The 16,234-nt window shown below is 34.9% G+C and overlaps 2 protein-coding genes across 2 annotated transcripts; both read right to left on the bottom strand.

Moving 5' to 3' along the window:
* Positions 1-338: 338 nt before the first annotated feature.
* LOC125821228 (uncharacterized WD repeat-containing protein C2A9.03-like) lies at positions 339-5,851 on the bottom strand. The gene is made up of 10 exons (XM_049500647.1): positions 5,579-5,851; positions 3,286-3,447; positions 3,002-3,169; positions 2,818-2,904; positions 2,387-2,521; positions 2,193-2,303; positions 1,902-1,993; positions 1,714-1,819; positions 1,244-1,330; positions 339-1,151 (listed from the first exon to the last, which is right to left on the bottom strand). The coding sequence occupies exons 2-10, from the start codon at positions 3,424-3,426 to the stop codon at positions 738-740; spliced, it is 1,341 nt and encodes a 446-aa protein (XP_049356604.1). The 5' UTR covers positions 3,427-3,447; positions 5,579-5,851; the 3' UTR covers positions 339-737.
* Positions 5,852-8,645: 2,794 nt separating this feature from the next.
* On the bottom strand, positions 8,646-14,320 carry LOC125821219 (phosphatidylinositol/phosphatidylcholine transfer protein SFH13-like). The gene is made up of 14 exons (XM_049500638.1): positions 14,221-14,320; positions 13,806-14,109; positions 13,421-13,520; positions 13,049-13,315; positions 12,506-12,583; positions 12,310-12,414; positions 12,172-12,221; positions 11,991-12,090; positions 11,780-11,878; positions 11,578-11,691; positions 11,136-11,292; positions 9,653-10,041; positions 9,503-9,577; positions 8,646-9,046 (listed from the first exon to the last, which is right to left on the bottom strand). The coding sequence occupies exons 1-14, from the start codon at positions 14,225-14,227 to the stop codon at positions 9,026-9,028; spliced, it is 1,866 nt and encodes a 621-aa protein (XP_049356595.1). The 5' UTR covers positions 14,228-14,320; the 3' UTR covers positions 8,646-9,025.
* Between the last annotated feature and the right edge of the window lie 1,914 nt (positions 14,321-16,234).

Here is a 16,234-nt window from a genome sequence, read left to right as displayed (position 1 = left end):
CTATGATTATCCTTTTATTATTCCCAAATTATTCTCTTCTAAAAATATAAAGTAGTTAAAAGAACCATGAAAAAGCCTTCCAGTAATTCTTTTAAAATTAAAAAAAAAATCAGTTATTTTAAACTAGGTAAAAAGTCTCAATAATCTACTTGTTCAGGAATAGAGGGAGTATATAATAATACAAACTACCCGATGCATCAACTTTGTGTTTGATTACCTGAAAGTAGTACGCACACAAACTTACCACAACTGCGCATGTCTCAGTCCCAAACAAGTTAGAATCGACTACATAAATCCTCATAATTCCATCCATTTAAGCGCACAAACTTGACGAGGTGACTATAAATCAATTACTTCGTCGACAAATGCAAATCAATGAGTCAACTTTCAGGATAATTTTAAGATCTCAATACATGATGTGATGATGAACAGAAATCCTACCCACCCCACCACACAACAAGATCAAGTTTCTGGCCTATGCCTTATGGAAACGAATACTATTTTTTCTTGTTCACATCACTGGAGTTTCTCCCTCTTTTATACATTCCTCCATCCTACATCCTCTGATACTTAGAAATGGTGCACAACAATTTATGTGACAAACTTAAATTGCACAACATGACAAATTTACAGCCAAATCCACTACTAACTCCTGACTATGCTACTGGTTTTACAAAGTTAAGCCAGCGCCACTTCAAGCCAAGTAAACATACCCAAAGCAGCATGCAAGAGAGTGCTTAGATAATTGTATCAAGGTATGAGTAGTTGTGCCGCCGTCCAAACTCAAGAAGGCTACCATATGTGCGATCCCAGACTCCGACAAAAAGGGACTCTGTATCAGGACTAAAAGACAGACCTGATATCTCACCAAAGAAATCGATTTCTTGCTCCTGCTCGTAGCCGTTTTTTACATCGAAAACGTGAACGAAATCTGCAGGTTCTGCCATTGCCATGAATCTTCCATCAGATGTGTAGCGGATTGACCGAATAGCTCCAAGGTTACCCTTCAGAGCAACAACTGATTTCGACAGGTTCCGTATATCCCATACTCTGCAGGTTTTATCCTGGTTGCCAGTTGCAAAAGTTAGGCCATCAGGATGCCATGCTGACGCAAATGAGTAGTCAATATGTCCGCTCAATGGTGAAACAACCTGTAAGCATTAAATTTGGTTAGTCAATGGTGCATCAAACATAGACCAGTTCTGATGATCTAAATCAGAGGAGGAGATAAATGCACAAGTACCTTTGCGTTCCTGGAATCAACCAATAAACCTTCAGGATTATCCCCAACTATTGCAATAAGCTTGCCATCAGGGCTCAGTGATGCATGCTGCGTGTATAAAATGGGAAAACAAGTCAAGTTATACCGTACTATGCAAAAGTACTTGCTACCACCAACAGATGTTAGGATAAGACTGTTAATCAAAAGGTGGGAGATTAGAGTAATATCTATATACAAGGCCCTAGATTGAATTATTCAAGTATGAGAAAGAGAAAGGTATTCTTTTTGACAACCTTTACTAATCATAAATTCTAATTCTTATTTGAAAATCAGTAAAAGCTAGCAAATTTTTCAGCACTGGTGCTACATCACTAATGGCATGCACTAGTGGCACCATAATCAGAAAAAACCTTCTTCGTATATACCTACACCTACACATTCTGGGGTAGATGTGCACCCATAAACACATGCAGGAGGGCGCAGAGACTTACATTCACTGGCCATGGAAAGCGGAAATGCTTGGACAGTTGAAATTTCTCCATATCAAAATCTCTAACTCCAGAATCATTATTCGAAGCTATAAAATGAAGTGCACCACTGAGGAACAAAAGATTAGTCAGTTAGCTTCATTCTCACTAAGAAATAGCATGTCTCCGGAGTATGCAAATATGCATAATACCTGGATGTGTTATAAATCTCAACAGCATTAGTAATAGCATTATCGTCATATGTTGTCCGGGAACAGAAGCAAACTCCAGGCCTGTCTACGTACTGCATATGTTTCAAGAATGATTAGAGACTTGGGAATTAATTTCACTTCCTAAAGGTGAAGAGGAAACTGCAAAGTCAGCCCCATGACCCAAACACAACCAGCGGAAAATTCAAAATTGCACATGCTCCATTTGTGGATGCAAACAAATAAACAAATAAAATAGGGAAGTCCTAACCAATCATTGAGAGTTTCACATACCTTGCAAATTAGTTCTCCTTGAAATCCCCCAGCAACTAGCAAGTTGTCTTTCACTGTAAGAGTGCTGACTTGAGTTTGTGTAAATCCTTCCAAAAGGCTCCCAGGATGCTTCTACAATCACAAATTAAAAAGAAAAAGGTCATAACCAAATAAGCTTTAAAACAACCAGTGGATTCCATGTTCACAACACCTACCTCGCACGGTGCTACATGCCCTGATACATTCAGAACTTCACTTTTGCTGCAGGTCAAGGATGACCAATGAATGACGGAAAAATGTGACATAAGGTACACGTCATGCTTGGAGGTTGCCCAGACCAAATTCCTCAGCTATACCATGAAACAGACAAAAAGCATCGAGATTATTGTGACAAACTTTTAAGTTAGCTTGCCTAAAAGAATTAGAGAAAATTAAACTAATATGCACGATTCTATCAACAAATAACAGATCATATGGTTTATCCAAGTAACCTGGTTTGATATTTCAGCCTAATAAATTCACTCCAAAATAATGTCAGCTTTAAATAAGCCTCAAACACATTCTTAGCCTAGTGTCTTCCGTAGTTCCATACAATGTAAATAACCAAATAGTAAAGCAAAAAAGTATAGAGGGCTAATAGAATTACCTGGAAGTGTAAAATTGTTGATTTAACAGATCTTGAATTACGTCTGAAGTCATAGTATGAAACTTCTTTCTTTGTGGCTAGGCAGACCTGTTGAATAGCAAATGGATAGAGCCACCCATGTTCCCATTAGACACAAAGGTCATCACTCAGACCAATTAAATAAGTAAATACACATTTAATTTACCTTCTCTGACGCCTCCCCAGATTGTGGAATATTTTCATAGTTCTTATACTGCTCTAATCTCGTTTGCCTGTATTTCTCCCTGGTTATGCTAAGCCTTTCCCATGGAATCCCTTGAATGTCTCTACCTCTCCTTGCCTCAGCAGCAGAGGTATCTTGCATTTTGTTATTCTACTCGAGAAGAAACAATTCAATAGAATGAGATACGAATCATTAAAATTAAATCAATACATCAAACACGCCCCTGTAAATGCCGCAATTAAGCTTTTATGGATGAATTCACAAACCGTGTAGTCATAGTCATCTGCATCTGAATCAGAGCCACCAACATCTCGGCCATGGAACTCGTCATCCATATCATCATCTATAGCTTCCATGTCATACTCGTTTGCCATGTAATCAGCATCATCCTCTTGTTGATGAGACATGTTTTACCCCAACCAAATGACCTACAAACTACAAAGGCAAACTACATTCAAGAATTGAGAAAATGTATATTAATACAAACTTCTAAGTCAACTATGGGACAAGATACTCAATTACTCATACAGCACCTCACTACTAGAGCGTCAAAGCATCCATAAAGAGAAAGACTAAGTTAACGCTGTTCTTTGAATAGTATCAAAAGGATTAGATATAATTTTATTTTATTTAAGAAGTGAGGCACACATCATACATCTTGCTCTCTATCCAGGCCTCTGCAAAGACCAGCTCGTGATAAAATCAAAAATTCCATTGGTTAGGATTGGATTGCATAAGAAGAAAGCAATGGAAACACGAATTCTTGCATGGATATGCATAGAGATCATGCCAAATGAGCACACTAATAATCCCTGAAGTAAAAATTTCAACTTCGTTGTTAACACCAGACAGAGAAGAGAAGAACAGTTATAGCCTATATCTACAGTCAGTAACTTAATTACAACACATGGAGAAAGTCATGCTTTCAACCTCCTCGATTAACAATAGTTAGGTATCACAATATAACAAGCATGTAACAAGCCTACGACGTGACTTTAGGAAAATATATTCCCACAGGCAGATCCGGGATTTAAACTTGATGAGTTTGACCTCTAAGGTTCATAGTACGTAACTCGTTGTACTTCATCTGCCCCTAGCTATTCCCGTTATATATTTAACAACCACAAAAGACCGAAACTTGACAACTATGGTGTATACAACACCATATCCAATATACATGTGCAATAAAAAAGGTAAGAAAAAACACCTTTTTCTATATACAACCAAAGGGTCAAGTTACCTTTCTCAGAAAAAAAAATATGTGACCAAAGAGAGACTTTTCTAACTGAAAAATTGAATCCTTGCCAATAACTTTGCCTAGTCACAAACAAGTTAGGGCCAGCAATATGAATCTCACTCCATTTAAGCTCATTTCATATCACCATCTAACTAAAAAAATAATGCTGGCCAAAATAAACAAATATCTAGATTGAATCTGCATAACACAACTTCACAAATTCTGCAAATTAATAGCAAATAAACTCAACATGAACTAGAAAAGTCTGGCATTAAAGATCATGTCGCAACAAACATAACTTCATAACTTCCACAATTGAAAAGCACAAAAGTCAAACTCTAAGACATGGAACATGATAGCCTTCAGAGGTAAATCTAGGTTTTCTATTACATGGATGACCACTAAAAAAGAAGAAAAAGCATATTAAGTGAGAATTGATCCCTAATCCTCTAGGTAAATAAAAACAAACATTCAACCAAATGCACCATTCAGCCTTCTGGTAGCATGGATGCCAATAGATAATATGATACCACTATTAAAGAATATAAACATAAAACACCTAACTTCACAAAGAGACCACGAAATCCCCAAATTTTACCAAAAAAATTCGACCCTGATAGCAAGGGTTCGGATGAACCTAGTGCTTATGCTCTGCATCCGCCCATAGCAATACGATTACATATTTAATAAACACAAAATTCAATCTAGATATACAACCAAAGGCGAGGAACTTTTCTTAACTTAAAAATTTAATGCTCCCTAAAGTAGAAGAAAATCAAGGTTCAATTCAACCTGCCTTACATATCAAAACATACAAATTAACAACAACTAAACTCAACAATAAACTATCAAAATCTAGCATCGAAGATCATGTCATAATAACCATAACACCATAAATTCCACAATTAATAAACACAAAATTCAATCTAGGATATACAACCAAATGAAAAAACTTTTCTAACAAAAAAATTTAATGCTGCCCAAATTAGAAGAAATTTAAGTTTTCAACCTATCTACATATCAAAACTTAATAAATTCTACAAATTTACAGCAAATAAACTAGCAAAATTCAGTATCATAGATCGTGCCATAAATTCCACAATTATATAAAAACACAAAAATCAAACTCCAAAACACCGAACACGATACCGAAACATTAATCATCCATAATCAACACACTAAAATAGGTCACCGAAAAGGAAAAAAAAAAAACCCTAATTTCCACAAATATATCAATTATTCAAAATAACAAAAATACAACCGCATAAACACAAACAACCGGAAAATATAATAATTAGAAATTAATTCTAAAAAATTCTAACCTTGAACACAAAAGGGAACAGATTGATCAAGGTTCGTTCGATCTCGATCCAGAAATTTAACAATCAGACATCAATTAACACATCGAAAATTAATTTGATTGATTAAACACAAAGAAAAATGAAAACTAATTGTAGATCGAGATTTGGGTTGAAGAGAAAAAGGGGGAAAAGTTTCTATGTTTATCCACTCGGTTCTTCTGCAAAGGACATTTTTCTACTCCAAATAGGGAATGAAAGAGATAATCTTTGGCATTAGGGGTATATTTTATGGAAATAAAATAAAATAATATTAAATAGAATTGAAAATTGACAAAATTGATGTAAGCTTCAATTTGATTTTTTTAGGGATTTGATAAATTTTATAAAAATAATTAATTATAAAATAATCTAGTTCATGAAATATTTCGCGTTCATGTGAGGTCACGACGGAGGTTGCACCCCCATGAATTCGACTAAAGCAGTTCATTTTGGCGTTAAATCAATGGTTCAGTCTACTCTGATACAAGGATAGATTAGATACGAATACATGAAGAATATGCTTTTTGGTAAAATCTTGCTTTAATTTGACCTAATTGGCAAGTGATCCCGGTACACAAGTGAGTGTAGTTTTATTTGGTTCATCTCCGTCAAATATCTTCATTTTCGCGATCATGTAATGAAGACAGTACTCGAAGAATTTCTTCGGAGAATGCTACTTTAACTATAACATCAGGGAGAAGTAGCTACGGTTATGGTTATTAATTAATGATAAAACAATTTGGTACATGAAAAACTTCGCATTCAGGTGAGTTTACGGTGAGGGTTGCACCTCAAAGAATTTCACTAAATAGTTCATTTTGACGTCAAATCAGTGGCTGAGTCTGCTTGATACAAGGATAGATTGGATACGAACACATGAGGAATATGTTTTTTTTTTTTGTAAAATCCCGCTTAAGTTTGATTTAATTGACGAGTGATCCAGTATAACAAGCAAGTGTAATTTTATTTGCTTCTTTTCGACCAAATATCGCCATTCTGTAATGACGACAATAGTCGAAGAATTTCTTCGGAGAATGCTACTTCAACTACAACAACAGGGGAGAAACAATTGTGATTTTGATTATTAATTAATTATAAAACAATTTGGTGCATGAAATATTTCGCGTTCAGGTGAGGTCATGGTGAGGGTTGCACCTCAATGAATTTAACTAAGTAGTTTTTTCTGACGTCAAATTAGTGGCTCGATCTGCTCTGATACAAGGATGGATTGGATACGGACATATAAAGAATATGTTTCTTTTTATAAAATCTTACTTCAGTTTAACCTAATCATCCCGATATGACAAATGAGTGTAGTTTTATTTGCTTCTTGTCCATCAAATATCTGCATCCCCCGATTGTATAATGAAAACAGTAGTCAAATAATTTTCTTCGGAGAATGCTACTTCAACAACACAAGGGGAAAGTAGTCATGCTTATCAGTATTTTATCCATTATTTTTTAAATGGGAGATACTAGTTTAGGAGTATACCTTCTATCCAATTGAATTTGTTGCTTCTGAATTCGTCTAAAAAGTACTTTGTAGGTTCAAAAACTTGGCAAAAGATTTAATCTAACAGAATTCCCTTCAAGTACAATTATAGAATCGGGAAAGAAATAGCATTGTATATCATGATTTTGTCTGTTATTTTTTAAATGGGAAAATTAGGTGAGGGATGAACGTCCTATTCGATTCAATATGTTTTTTTTGAATCCGCTTTAAAAAATAAATACTTTGTAGGTTTAAAAACTTCACAAAAAATGTGATACTATATAAAGATTCGTATTGGGTTTAGCTAATATGCGGCTACAAACAATTAATATGATTAACTCATTCGATGGATTATCAATTTGTGGCTTTTCTTAGTAGTGGAATGCCCCCTAACAATATATTTTTATATTCCATGACTTTTTGACAAATTACTTATAGGCCTGTTGATCTAAATAAAGAAATTAATCGAGTTTTTATCATATAAAATGCGTTAAATGAATATTTTTTTTTAATAAATGGGTCTCTTATTGTTGAATTGTCATTAATGAAGATAATATTATCAAGTCAACGCCCAAAGTGAATAAATTATAAAAAAATACTATATTTTAGACAAAGACATTGCTAATTACCGACAAGTGTTTGATCTGAAAAAATTGCGATCAAATTTAAACATGATTTATGAGTTTACTATATCAATCAAGACAGCTATGTATATATATAGTTATTATCATACAAATAATTGTGACCAATTCAATGTCAAGTTTTCCTTCCAAATACCAAATTATACTACCTCATAAAACTCATTTTAATTGCAACATTGGGTAAATAATGTTATATTTTACACCTAACAATTAATCATATGATTAACTAATTCAGATTTATATGTAAACATATGTCATGTGTTTATTGATTTTGATATAAATATTGAGTGCAAGTGATTCTTATCCAATCGCTTTTGTTTGAATATTAAGTTTTTTTTTAATTTTTTTATGTCAAAGGGAAAAAGATACGAGTAGTAATTTTTTTTTTTTTAAAAAAAGATAAAAACTCCTGCCCTCTTTAATGGGACAATTCTTATTTTATCTTTAACCCACATGGAGTCATTTAATGTAATGTCGGTGGCATTCCTTAGTCCTTACATGTTGCAAATAATTGATATAATTGTCCTCAAGAAATAAAGTAACAACAAAAATTGTCTCCGTATGATTTATAGATCATGAGTTTAAATAGAGAAAGCAATAACTGATATTTGTATTAGAATAGATTGTCTATGTCACTACTCACATCCTTTGGGCTACGACCCTTCCTCAAATCCTGCGTGAACACGAAATACTTTGTGCCTTGGACATTGTACTCTTGAAGATTATAACTTTTTTTTTATGACAAAGGAAACCGACAATCACTACCCTTTGGGTGTGCACAGGGTAAAACCCCGCTCCTATGCAATAGCTCGCAAATAACATATGAGAAGTAACTCGCACTAGGCAAGCTCGGTATGACGAGCTCAAACTCTCAAAGATTACAACTAAGACAAAATAAATGAATGTTGAGTGATAATTCAGGTATGAAAAGGAAATATCTAATTATTGGGTGTGAAACTCGCGAAAAACTCATAGTTTAAATGTGTTTTTGACTATTAACTCGAAAGAACTACTCAACACATGCCAAGACGTTCTTCCTGGAAAACATCAGCACGTAGCCGATTCTTCACACTGGCAATTTGTAAAGGCACATTTATTGCATGAAATTTGAAGCTGTTTCCTTTAGGCTTTTCCTTTTTGACACATTATTAGTATAATGAACATCTTGAAAGAAGCATTTCTGTGAGTTCTGAATAAAAGGATTAGAAGTACCAAAAGTGCAGAAACTCTAACATCTACTGCCCTCGCAGAACGGTTAGCAGTCAAAACTCACGTTGCATCAACCCTCTCGTATATTCAACATAATAACCTCCCCCGCTGCAACAAAAAGATCTGAGTTTCAGAAACATAGAAGAAAAGGCATTAACCTTTTAACTTTCAATAGTGGCGAGAAAGGTAATAGTTTATACTTGACATAGTGTCCCCAACACCCAGTTTAAGACCCCACCCCCCACCCCCCAAAGAAAAACATAACAACAACAACAGAGGTGGATTCAGAAATTTATGCTCCACGTCAAAAGAATTGGGAGGAAAGCAAAAGCAAGAAGCCAACGGACAATATGACTTGACAGTTGATTTTCCTGATTTCATCTTTCAACAATGCTTAACCCTATCATGTACCCCTCTCCCCTAAGCATGACAATGAAAAAGACAGGAAAACGAGAAACCTACCAGATGCCATAACTAACCCGCCTTAGAATAATGAGGTGGTTGATAGGCTATCTGACAAATGATGAGCAACAGAGTTCATATTTGTAATGTAAAAAATCTTACATGATTACTTGTTTGTTTTAGGTTCTCCAACAATTCTGCAATTTCGAGTTGTTTCACCACTGCAGTATGCAACACCTGTTGAAAAATATAAAACACGACAATTGAATAATCCAAGTTCAAAGTTATATAACTGTCAATAATAAGGCATACCCTTTTTGTCTTGTCGAGGTCCACCTCCACTGATTTGATCCTTTCCATTGATTGCTGGATCATTTGGTCCTTCTCTGCTGGGATCTCAGCAGGTTTTCTCTTTATTTCTTCAAACAACATTTCCAGTTTATGAAGACGCTCCATGCACGGGAGGGCCTCATCTGATTTATGAACAACTTCACCATAAGCAGAAGAACTGCTTTCTTGTCTTTCTTCTAATGCACTAGTACGGGAAGCATTTGCCTGTTTCCTCCAATACTCAAAGAACACACCACGAATCAGTCCAGAGAGTTTGAGTATGAAAGGAACCAGTTTCCTTTCCAAGCACTGCATACATCTGCTCAAAACCTTTTTCTGGATCGTTTCAAACCAATGAATCACCAATGTACCTAAAGAGCGCATAAAAAATGGGACATGAATCCCCATCAGGCTGATGTTCCAGTAGCACAATCTTTTAATTGGAAGTTAATAACCTCATAAATCAACTGATGTACTTGCTTGGATGTCTACGGATTTGGCAATGCACATCAGTCTAGTGGACACACAGAAATGAATGAATAGAAGAAAGAGATGGATAGAGAATTGGCTTATGAAAATGAATATTTTAGCAACTTTTCATGGAAATCTGGCTAAAATCAGTATCTAGTCAAAATATTACTTTTGATAACCAATTTAGTCAAAATATAATCAACTTGTTAGGTGACAGATTCGATAAAGTTTCTCAGTTCAAAAAGGTTAGGTGATAAATTTAATGAAATTTAAGGTCCTCTAGTGTTTTAACTCCGAAACTTTTAAAAGTTGTGCCCTTCAATGGAGAAAAAGAAAAGTAAGATGAATTTTGCATGATGAGGAGATATCATCTAAAGAAAAGTATGTCACTAGTATGACACCAAAAAGGAAGAAAAAGAGATGAAATTCTGATTTTTTTAATTTCCGAATGCTGAAAATAATTTATTTTGACAAGTCTTAATGATGAAAATGATTACCCCTAGTTAACACTGTTACATAGAAGGGAATCATGTGACATTTATTTTGGACATGATTTTATTAAGACTCCATTTCACTTCAAACATTTGAAATCAATAAATTTGCACATTTAATTTGCAAGCATAAAATTAGTACTAATGTAACCGTCATTGTTAACATCTAAGCATTGTATTACTATTTTAAATGAATTCAACTCTCCCAATTTTGATGTCACTTCAAATTCTTTTAGTTATAATTGTATGGCTAAAAATAAGCGATTTTGAGATCTCTCTCCGCGATCAAGTTTACATTAGATATAATTGTCAAGTAACGAGTTTCAAATACATGAGAAATTTCGGACAATCCAAATGGAGCTCAAATCATAATTGAAGTTACAGTTGAGCAAGTCTTCATCATAAATAATATCACATAATTAGAAACAAGTTGTCAGGTCCAGCTGGCAACCATATCAGAATATATTCTACTGGTAGTATAGATAAACAATGAAGACAAATACCTTCAGAAGTTGGTCGTGCATTGGTGGACAAATTTGTCAGATTGCATTCTGGAGGCTCTGGGCAACATAGGGAGACATGCTTATTAACATCAACTAGTTCACCTGTGCTGAATTGCTCATCACAACTACAGTAGGGGGTAGAATTCGATTCCCTTGCCTGCACGAGCAAGATTTAAGGTAAAATAATTGTATCGCATATATAAAGGAACGCATTTGCACACACTATAAATACATGATAACTATTTTCCCTTCCATTATTGAGGCCCTTTTTTTTTTCTCGCTCTCCCTTTGGTTTTGGAGCAATGGATAAATTACTAATCTGATGATTATATTTGAAGGTATACACATCATGGTGATTATTGCACATTACAAACACCTGATATATTTGATAAGAAATGACATTTTAAACTAAACTATGGTTATATAATACTGTAACACTCACTTCCTCATCAAGTAGGGACAGCTGTGGAATTGAACTGCTACTTCGTCTAATTGGAGAACATGGGTCATGAACATCTGATACTGATTCAGCTGTTGATGTCTCATTAATTCTTCCCTGACCGCAAAATATGTCAAATAGGGGGAGCCGGGAGGTATAATAAACGCAAGGAAACAACACTAAGAATGTCAAAGTAAAAATTCACCTTTAGTGGGCGTATCTGTTTAGAGGAATCAATTCTCCTTAGATCTCTGGATATTCCAGATATTGGCTTCACAGTTTTTGCCTCTAAATCATGTACAAGCTAAAAGTGGAGTAGAAAACTATTGGTCACCTCACATGAAGAAATAATTCCTTAAACTTAAACGAGAAGAGCCATAAAAAGAAGAAAATAGTGAAAACACCAACAAACCCACCTTCATTATTTCAGGATCACTCCATGGACCCTTGTTGGACCTGAGGCAGCGACACTCAACAGAACAGGTACAAGAGCCACCCAGAAAGTCAGGTAACTGACTGGACAGAAAATATCAAATACAGAAATTAACATTTTTTTTCAAACAGGTAGGTTTATATGAACAATAGAGAGAGAAAAACCTAGGGTCAATCGCTTCAAGCAGTTTACCCAAAGATTTAGGTTCCAGAACCTGCAAAGTGCAGATGAGAACGCAGATATTCAGTCAGTTGAAGTTGGACCAAATGAGTAGAAGAAAAGAAGCCCCTGCTTTCCTCCACCTGTATTTTGCCAATAGTCTTTGCATCCAGAAATTTCTGTGCTGCAGGCCAAAGTATCTTTTGGAAGCCAGGGCCAGCATTGACAATGAACATCTGTTGTAATGTCTATATAGAGATGCCAGAAATCATTAACAACAGAATCTGAATAACCACTTGAAATCTAACTTAACTATTCATTCATGATGACAGCTAATACCTCAGGAAAATAGTTGTTATCAACTTTTGCCATGGCTGCCAAAAGAGTAGCAGCTGTCCTGGTGAAGTTTTTAACTCCCTGCAATCAATGGCATACTTCTTAATAGGTGAAATTGAACAATAAGCAGTAAGCTGACAGCAACACTTCTATAAGACTTATTTAAAAATAAGGAGCAACACTATTAAAAGACCTTATAGAGGGGTAAACATACTTTGTATGGCAAAGTTTAATGGGAATACATGTTATCCACATATCATAATCCATAAATCACTTTGGTAAAGGCAAATCCAAACTATGTAGAGACAGAAATTGAAGGACCCAACAGCTCCACCTAATTCTTAGAAATACCGTGGGAATGCTAAACTATTTGCGGTCCCACTTAAGTGTTTAATGCATGTAGATATGACATTAAAGCAAAAGTACTTAATTGTCGCAATAAAAGCTGTATAGCTACATAAAGTTTTAGATTGTGTAAAAAATGCAACAGAGATTTCAAGACAGTCATCAATTTTGGTAAATTATCCATTCAGTGAAGCAACATACAAGGCCTTGCACATCCAAAATTGTGGTTGTTGAGTAGATCCTTTTCTTTGCTGCAATAGAACATGCAGGGAATTTCTCATGTAGGGCCCTTTCAAACTCTTGGACATGATATTTCATGTAGCGATCAATTGTGGTGATTCGCATTAATTTGTTCGGGTGAGCTTGTCCAAGCCTTTCAATATACACAGGCCTTCCGTCCCTGTCAACTCCATGATATCCTTGGGGGTAATACTGCAGGACTTCTTCCAGCTCTTCAAAGTGAAAATCCTGAGCAGTCACAAGGTCCAATAAGCAAATAAAGTTGAAGCAAAAATGCTAAAATTAGAGTTATGGTAATCACAAGACAAATTTACGCCTGTAGTATGCAACTACCTCCAATATTGTGTCTGTTCCATACTCCTTCCTCCAGTTAAGCATTTCTTGCCACATCTGAATAGTTTTCTCAATGTTGAAATCTCTTGCCTTTAAGAATCTATAAATAATAGAATACTAACATAAGATTGTAATACTTGCTATCGGTGCACAAGAATCACTAAATCCAATACAAGGACACAACTTGCAAGGTGCAGACACAGACAGCTCACTAGACAGTGAGTAAGGTCCAAAACAAAATAGCCATGACAAATGGAGGACTTGAAGAGACATTTTCTGTCAAATTCTATTGCTTTTAGTGCAAGTTATCACTGAAAATTGCCAAAACTCGCGCAACCGAGAATACTGTCAACCAAAGAATTATACAACTCAAAAGGCAACTCACCTCAACAAGGTATGGTAGTCATCATGTATGGGTGGCAACAAATTCCTGTCAAGAAGTTGTTGATGCAATTCATAGACAACATTTTCTTCCTTTTCATCATGGACATCCTCTATCAAAACCGAAGGAAACCTGTAATCAACTTTCTTTTTTCCTCTTTTTTTGAGGGAGCGAGTGAACTTGTTGGAAGCATTGATTGCCTTTTTCCTGAAAGCACCAATTCTGAATCTCCGTGTTTCATCCTCAGAATTCTCAAAGTCTGATTTTCTTTCTCTACGGTCATCATAATAAGCATCTGATCCCCCTTCTAGAACACAGGATACTATTCAGAGCATTCGTATTTGAGCATCATAGAGCAAACACTAATTAAATTATCCCAACAAAATCTTCAGTTCAACGACCAAATGAGGTAACAAACCTGACATCTACGTGACAAGGAGGAAAGAATGACGAAGTAAGTTGTGCCGCTAGAGTTCAATGCAATTATGGCTTTTCCGTCTCAAAACCATCCAAGCACAGGTTGCACTTACATAACTAAAAGAAGACAAGTAAGCCACCATAATCTCAGACTTTCTATAAAAAGAAGACAAATAGTTTTTGCGCAAAAGAAAAGACAAGCATTGTTTCTTGAATATCGCAATCATATTCCAAATGAATTTGAAAATTATTTAACTCTGCAAAGAGTACTCTAGCTCACCAGGAAAAAAAACATCAAGCTCCATTAATACTATTCATGTGTGCAGTCCAGTCAAACCATACATCAAACTACCACGGAATGGAAATAAAGATCATTCCCTGCTGATAAACACAAAAGAACAAGTCCTATACTCTAGTTATTGTATTGAACTCCACCGAAACACCTCAAACTGATAAATAGTTCCAGTAAAATGTTAAAGAAATAGCAGGACAGACAGGCAGAGCTCGACATGTATACTTAAACAACAACAACTACGCCACAATCCTGAACTAGTTTGGATCAACTATATCCACTTGGTTCCAATTCAAGCCAACTATAAATTTAATATCAACATCATTTTTTTTCCAACAAAAGAATATATATGCATTAGGTTTTTGAGAATCCTCTACCTTGATCACACCCAAAATCAACCAAGTATTCAATTACCGTAAACTGAAGCTCATATCTCACATTACACCAAACAGCAACGACCATGGGCGGAGCTTGGTAGGGGCGAGGGGGTTGGGCAAAAAATTACATGGTATATACAAAGTTAAAATTATTTTTTATGTATAGCTACATAGTAGATGTTGAATCCCCTCGGCTTCTTCACATGTTTTCTTCTTCTATATTGAAACTCCTTTGTGAAAATCCTAGCTCCACCACTAGCAGCAGCAACAACAACAAACCCAGTGTAATCTCACATGTGAGGTTTGCACCTTACCTGAGGCTGTTTCCAATATACCTTCGGCTCAAACAACGATAAAAAAGAGGTAAAATGCTATGACAGGCAAAACACAACATATATAATCAAAACAACAACTACTCAGCCGCAATACTGAACTAGTTTGGATCAACAATATTCACATTGCTACATTATCAACATTTTTCAAAAAATAAATAATGAATTATAAGAATCCACAAACTTGATCACACGTAAAATCAAACAATTATTCAATTTCAATTTCAATTCTCCGTAAACTGAAACTCAGATCTCACATTCACCAAATAACAAATACTACAAATGAAAAAAAAAACGTTACGATAACATTCACCGGAATGAAATGCCAATGGAATCTCTCCGGAAACCTACCAACGACACGGCGATCAAAATCGGCAATTGACAGAGCTATGAGCTATAATTTCACTGAACTTCTGATTTCAATAATCAATTTCGAGAAAAAATCTCAGATCATCGTAGCGATTTATGAACATTTACAAGCTTTTTCTCTCTCTTTCAGCAGATTTTTTGAAGATTGCAGCGCCAACTCTTTCACTTTCTGAGTTTTGCTTGTTTTGTCTGCTGTTTTTTTATTACTCGCAGACAAATATTATTAGATATCCTCAAATATTTGTCTACTGTAAATTATTTGAGGATATCTAATAATATTTGTCTAACTTTATAAAATTAATGATTAATTTCATATTTAGTAGGCATTTGGTCATGCGATATTATGAGATGGAATCAGCGTTTGAACGTGTAATTTTACGATGATTTCATTTCATGATTCCATATCATGAGATATGATTCCATATTCTCCAAAAATCATGATATGAAATTATTTGGTAATTTCATATCATGATTTGAGATATTTTAATACAAAAATTGATTCACGAGTTTATATTTTGTTAAAACAACTCCACATTTATATTTACTAACCATTTATTTCATATGTAAATAAAATTTATAATCACATCATTACTTTTTAAAATTTATTATTCTCACCGACATAAAATTTATTATTCTCACCAACAT

The sequence above is a fragment of the Solanum verrucosum genome, unplaced genomic scaffold, assembly GCF_900185275.1.
Source record: "Solanum verrucosum unplaced genomic scaffold, falcon-dt-bn FXZP01000222.1, whole genome shotgun sequence".
Taxonomy (NCBI): Eukaryota; Viridiplantae; Streptophyta; class Magnoliopsida; order Solanales; family Solanaceae; genus Solanum; species Solanum verrucosum.
This window is presented reverse-complemented; position numbering and strand designations above follow the sequence as displayed.

Excerpts from the sequence above, each read along its gene's own strand:
- LOC125821228 (XM_049500647.1), bottom strand. The coding sequence starts at position 3,426 with ATGTCTCATCAACAAGAGGATGATGCTGATTACATGGCAAACGAGTAT. Across the intron at positions 3,170-3,285 it reads CAGATGACTATGACTACACG|AATAACAAAATGCAAGATAC; the intron begins GTTTGTGAATTC and ends CTTCTCGAGTAG. Across the intron at positions 2,522-2,817 it reads CAACAATTTTACACTTCCAG|CTGAGGAATTTGGTCTGGGC; the intron begins GTAATTCTATTA and ends TTCATGGTATAG.
- LOC125821219 (XM_049500638.1), bottom strand. Across the intron at positions 12,222-12,309 it reads AGACTATTGGCAAAATACAG|GTTCTGGAACCTAAATCTTT; the intron begins GTGGAGGAAAGC and ends TGCACTTTGCAG. Across the intron at positions 12,091-12,171 it reads CTTGAAGCGATTGACCCTAG|TCAGTTACCTGACTTTCTGG; the intron begins GTTTTTCTCTCT and ends TTTTCTGTCCAG.